General features: G+C 38.6%; 1 protein-coding gene across 1 annotated transcript; it reads right to left on the minus strand.

The window, feature by feature from the left end:
* Positions 1 to 939, minus strand: LOC138441674 (olfactory receptor 7C1-like). The gene has a single exon (XM_069592770.1). The coding sequence runs from the start codon at positions 937 to 939 to the stop codon at positions 1 to 3; it is 939 nt and encodes a 312-aa protein (XP_069448871.1).
* Between the last annotated feature and the right edge of the window lie 5,746 nt (positions 940 to 6,685).

Genomic DNA, 6,685 nt, shown 5'->3' on the forward strand with positions numbered 1-6,685 from the left:
TCACTGGGGAGACAACGTGTTGCAGAGAAGCTTTCTCAGAGCTCTTTTCATGTCTCTGTTCCTCAGGCTGTAGATGAAAGGATTGAGCATGGGGGTGACCACGGTGTACAAGACAGAGGCAAACGCCCCTGTCTGAGAGTCATGTGTCCATGTGGAGCTGAGGTAGACCCCAAGGCAGGTTCCGTAGAACAAGGAGACCACCGAGAGGTGAGACCCACAAGTGGAAAATGCTTTGCACTTTCCTCCTGTCGTTGAGATCCTCAGTACAGAACAAACAATTCGAGAATAAGAGAGAAGGATGCCGGTGAGAGGGAAAAAGCCCATAACACCTGTCACAAGATACAATATGACATTATTGATGAAGGTGTCAGAGCAGGCAAGCTTGAGGACCTCAGGGAGTTCACAGAAGTAGTGCTGAATTTCAACTATGGGGCAGAAAGCGAGCCAGGACATGGTTAAACTCTCAGGAAGGGCCCCCAGAATGCTGATGAGCCGGGTCAGGAGGAGCAACTGGGCACAGAGCCGCAGGTTCATGATGACCGTGTAGTGCAGGGGGTGGCAGATGGCCACGAAGCGGTCATAGGCCATCACGGTCAGGAGTAAGTTGTCCAAAAGTCTGAAAACTGTGAAAAAATACATCTGGGTGATGCAGCCTGCGAAGGTAATGGCTTTGCTCTGGGTTTGGATGTTCAGGAGCATCTTTGGGATGGTGGTGGAGATGAAACAGATGTCAGACAATGACAGGTTGGAGAGAAAGAGGTACATGGGGGTGTGGAGGTGGGAGTCTGTGATGATGGCCAGGATGATGAGCAGGTTCCCAAAGACGGTGACCAGGTACAAAGAGAGGAAGAGCCCAAAGAGAACAGACTGAATCTCTGGCTTCTCAGAAAGTCCCAGGAGGATAAATACTGGAAGCTGTGAGTGGTTTCCTGGTTGCATGTGAAGGAGTGTCTGCCAAGAGAGAAGCAGAAGCAAGATTAAATCAGTGATCAACAGGCATCTTAGAAATGTGGTCACTTTTAGCTTGAACTCAATATATTGATGAGATGATGCTTTTGCTTAATGGTCTCTTCTCTCTTGCCTGTCAGTTTGAGGTCTCCTAATGCCATTATCTTCTCCTGTGTTGCCACCAGTAGCTGGAAAAGTTTCACATGAAAACTAATTTTGCACCCAAAGAAGATCTCATTTGTTTGACTACCTTGACCCTTGGTCACCCAGGCTTCTCAAATGCCTTTGAATTAATTTGTACTTTATTACTAAATGCTTTATAATAAAATAATTATTTATTAAAATTATTAGTCATTTTATTTAATTATCATTAATTCATAATTAATCACCATTAATTATTATTAATTTTATTTAAATTATTACTTTAAATGCTAATTAAAAAAGCATGGGTCTGTGTATAATTTCCAAAAGCTATGATAATGGCATGGTATTTTCTACTCATTTGATTAACATGTATAATGGACAATCATGAAATAAGGCATTGAGTTATCAATTTTTCCCAGAAAAAAATTGCTACTTTTGAAATCTCACAAAACCTGTTTGAAATACATAAAAATTATCTGGAGGCACATGAAAATAAGTGTTCCAGTGTATTTTCTAGAGCTATTTTAATCATGATACAACATGCCTTCTGCAATAGTAGTGGTATGAGAAAAACCAGAGACTAGTCTCTAATTAGCATATTATTTAAAAAACTCAAAGAAAATAGCAATAAAATATAAAAATATTTAGTAGTTTATCATGCAAACCAAATACTATGCCCAGGTAACATTTAACCCTAGAAAGCAACCAGCATTTCATATTGGTAATGTATTTATTACAGTAGAGCAAATAAGTAGAAAAAAATCCAAAAAATTGGATAGTCTAATTGAATGCTAAAGATACTGCTTGAAAGGAGTTCTGAGGAAATTAAATAGGTTTCCTTACTATGAAAATAGTTTCCTTGGTCATCAGCTTATATCAACCTGCACATGAAAATATTTGAGAAAGCTACATGAAGACCATACAGAAGACAAGTATGCATCTCATTGCCACTACCCAATTCTGTTCTGAAATTTCAAATTAATATGACCAAAGAATAAAAAAGCAATTATAGGGTCACATCTTGGGTAAAAGTAAATTGATCACATTTTCAAATGATCAACTGGCTACCTAAAATCAATTGCAAAGCTATTACAACTAAGAAGTCATTCTGGTGAAACTAGATTGAAATATAAAAATATATCATTTTCTTTCCCATTTCCAGCAATAAACAGATGCATAATAGAGAAAAAAACATCCTACTTGAAATTGTACAAAAATAGGGCTTCCCTGGTGGCTCAGGCAGTAAAGAATCTGCCTGCAACATGGGAGACCCAGGTTTGACTCTTGGGTTGGGAAGATCCCCTGGAAAAGGGAATGGCTACTCACTCTAGTATATTTGCCTGGAGAGTTCCATAGACAGAGGAAAGGGGTGGGCTACAGCCCATGGGGTTGCAAAGAGTCAGACATGACTGAGTGACTAGCACATATGACATACACAGACTAACAGTCTGGCTCATTGAAGGCACTCAAGAAATGATATAAATAGCAGTTAATATTTATTAAACTTACCAGGTACAGAAATCATGCTAATCTCTTCTGAATGGTCTCATTTCATCTCCCTGGAGACAAATGGGATGAGAGTGCTGTCATTCATGTACATCAGAGACAACTGAACGTGGCTGTGTGTGCTCGCTGACATGCACAAGTTAATGAAGAGTGTGGCCCCTCTGATGTGCAAGTTACAGTAAGGTGAGCAGGAGGAGACTGGGCACTGGGTAAAATGTTAGGGGGCGACCAGTGTAGCCCAAGAAAAAACTAGGAGAGAGATGGTTCCTGATGAGTTAGGAGAGGGTTGTAGAAATAATGTGGGAATGAGCAGAAGGCAAGGGAGATGAGGAAAGAGAAGAGGCTGTAATTAAACTTGAGGATTGCTTCTTGGTTAGCACTTGAACATTTCTGAATCATTTTTAATCTATAGATTTGCCCAATTTTCTTGCTCCTGACAGTGCTCCTGGGGAAATTCCTCTCTTCTATTTCCCGAGGATGCTGTGTTGTTATTTCCAATCTGATGGACTCATCCCTGGAAAGTGAATCCTGTAGCCAGCAGTCGTGCCTCTAACATGAGCGAGATGGCGCTAGGCACCTGGAGAAGGGAATGGCAACCCCCTCCAGTATTCTTGCCTGGAGAATCCAACGGACAGAGGAGCCTGATGGGCTACAGTCCATGGGGTCACAGAGCGTCGAACACGACTGAGCAACTAACAGCACGTGGATCTCTGGGCCAGGGTGATGTTTCTAGGAAGCATGAGAGAATGTCTTTTTTCCCTCATATTTGTGAACTGAAGGTGAGGGGCAAAGTTTATTGAGCTCCAGAAGCTGAATTCTCAAAGCTTCTCATTAAAATTTTTAATTTTTGTAAGCTTGGGGCAATATAACTGCAGGAATATGGGGACTATACTCAAAATGGAAAAAATTGCAGTTATGTTCTCAGGGGTAGATGTTGGAAGAATGTGTCTTCTCCCACTGGGACCATTAAAACCTTTTTTATTATGGAAAATTCACACATAAACAGAGGTGAAGAGTAGTGAAGAGTATAATGAACACTCATCAACTCATCGATGGGTTTCACAAGTTACTGACCTGTAACTTGGCCACAGTACTCCTGGTCACACGAGATGATTATTTTTAAGCAATTCCCACATATAATATCATTTTACCTATTAATATTTAAGCAACTTCAGCGTGTGTCTCTAAAGGAAAAGGATAATTAAAAAACCAGATAACCCCATCACTATTAAAATCTAGTTAGTTCTTGAATTATGAAAAGCAAGAAAAAAATTGATCCCAGATCATAAGATGTATATGTAAATATTTTGATTATTATTCTTTTTTAAAATTAATTTTTATTGGAGTCACTTTACAATGTGGTGTTAAGTACTGCTGTACAACAAAATGAATTAGCTATGTATATACATATATCCCCTATTTTTTAGATTTCTGTCTCATTTAGGTCCCAAAGAGCATCGAGTAGAGTTCCCTGTGCTATACAGTAGGTTCTCATTCGTTATCTATTTTATACATAGTAGTGTAGATATGTCTGTCTCAATCTCCCAATTTATCCTCCTTCCTCTGCGCTCTCTCCCCAGTATCCCTATATGCCGGTTCTCTATGTCTGAGTGTCTGTTTCTACTTTCCAAACAAATTCATGTATATCATTTTTCTAGATTCCACATAACAACAATATTATGTTTGTTTTTCTCTTTCTGACTTATTTCTCCTTATTGTCAAATTCAGACTTGAAGAAAGTAGGGAAAACTACTAGACCATTCAGGTATGACCTAAATCAAATCCCTTATGATTATACAGTAGAAGTGAGAAATAGATTTAAGGGACTAGATCTGATAGATAGAGTGCCTGATGAACTATGGAATGAGGTTCGTGACATTGTACAGGAGACAGGGATCAAGACTATCCCCATGGAAAGGAAATGCACAAAAGAAAAACGGATGTCTGAGGAGGCCTTACAAATAGCTGTGAAAAGAAGAGAAGCAAAAAGCAAAGGAGAAAAGGAAAGATATAAGCATCTGAATGCAGTGTTCCAAAGAATAGCAAGAAGAGATAAGAAAGCCTTCCTCAGCGATCAATGCAAAGAAATAGAGGAAAACAACAGAATGGGAAAGACTAGAGATCTCTTCAAGAAAATTAGAGATACCAAGGGAACATTTCATGCAAAGATGGGCTCAATAAAGGACAGAAATGGTATGAAGAACAAGATACTACAAAACAGAAAAACAAGCAAAAAAAAAAAAAAACGATGGTAACACACAAAATAGCATGTTCATATTCATAGATGTAGACAATATCTCCCCAGGAGAAGCTCTGAAACAAACAGCAGACATCTTTAGGCAATATTTCTTTACCTAGGAAAGCAAACTTCAGTAGTTTTATCACAGAAAAAGTGATGGCATCTGTAGCCAGCAAGGCAACAGTTCAGTCCTAATTCTACAAACCAAAGAAAAACTCATCAAAGCACCTTTCAATAGATTAAGGAAGATTTTATGAAATACCTTTGATCAGAAGCTAGCTTGTTTTGTATCAATTAAACAAAATGAAAGACATCAGTTACCATCTTATCACAGCTTGAAAGTGAAAGTTGCTCAGTCGTGTCCAGCTCTTTGGGACCCCATGGACTATACAGTCCATGGAATTCTCCTGGCCAGAATACTGGAGTGGGCAGCCTTTCCTTTCTCCAGGGCATCTTCCCAACCCATGGATCAAACCCAGGTCTCCTGCATTTTGGGCAGATTCTTTACCAGCTGAGGTACAAGGGAAGCCCAAGAATACCGGGTAGCCTATCCCTTCTTCAGCGGATCTTCCTGACCCAGCAACCGAACTGGGTTTTCCTGCATTGCAGGTGGATTTTTACCAACTTATCTATTTTACCAACTGACAGGGAAGCCATATCACAGTTTAAAAGAACCAAAAGAAAAAAAAAAAAGGTTGCAACACAGAACAAAATAACTTAGAAAATGCTGCCTTTGTATAAAAGTAAAAAAAGATGAAAGACAAAACAAAACCTTACACATAACGGCTAAAAAAAGTACATCTCCATACTATAACATTTTTAAGACATGTTAGAAAACTTTTCACTAATTGCTCATCTGATCAGCACATAAAATAGTGACACAAGTCATCAACTTTTATCCACTATTATTTTGTGTGCCAAGAAATTTAATCTTCCTGTTCTTAACCTTTGAGTTTAAGTTTGCTGTTTAAGTTTGTTGTATTAACATCCCAACAAATATATTCGTTCAAGCTGAGCTATATTTATACCAGATAAAATACCAACAGTTAGAGCACATGAGGGATTCCACATTTCCGGGTTCTTTGATGTTTTGTCACTAAATATGCAGTGATGTGTGGAAATACTAATCAGGCAGCTAAATCAGTTATTAATATCTTTATGGTAAAAAAGCCCCGCCTTATTATCTGGCATGAACACTTCTAATTAAAACCCAAATTTTTAGGTATTTTTTCCTGCCTTCTATCTTGCCATGTTGCTGTTTAGTCACTAAGTAGTATCTGATCCTTTTGCAACCCCATGGATTGTAGCCTGCCAGGTTCCTCTGTCCATGGGGATTCTCCAGGCAAGAATACTGGGTTGGATTTCCATTTCCTTCTCTAGAGGATCTTCCCTGACCCAGGGCTCGAACATGTGTCTCCTACCTTGGCAGGCAGATTCTTTTTCACTGAACCACCTGGGAAGCCCATATCTTGCATACCTTTCATATTAATTAACTTATTTTTCTTGTCTGTATAGCAACCCACAATGCAAAACTGTAGAATCTTTATAGATGTTTTTAATATGTAATCTTACTTGCCATAAATTGATATTAAATATGGAATTCTAAAAACCAGAATCATTCTGAGGAATTAGAGGTTTCAAAAAGCAAACACTGCACTAACAAATGCTTCTATTTCAGCTGCTACAATCATACTTATTGAAACATTGACTTTTCTGCATGGTTGAGTTTATGTGATGAAATCTGTGTCAATAAAGTTGGTTAGAAAATAAAAGGAATGCAGATTGAGAAGAAGTAAAGCTATCGCTGATTGCACATTACTGATTACACATTACTGATTGTGTATACTG

Source organism: Ovis canadensis, chromosome 5 (assembly GCF_042477335.2).
Source record: "Ovis canadensis isolate MfBH-ARS-UI-01 breed Bighorn chromosome 5, ARS-UI_OviCan_v2, whole genome shotgun sequence".
Lineage (NCBI taxonomy): Eukaryota > Metazoa > Chordata > Mammalia > Artiodactyla > Bovidae > Ovis > Ovis canadensis.

Excerpts from the sequence above, each read along its gene's own strand:
- LOC138441674 (XM_069592770.1), bottom strand. The coding sequence starts at position 939 with ATGCAACCAGGAAACCACTCACAGCTTCCAGTATTTATCCTCCTGGGA.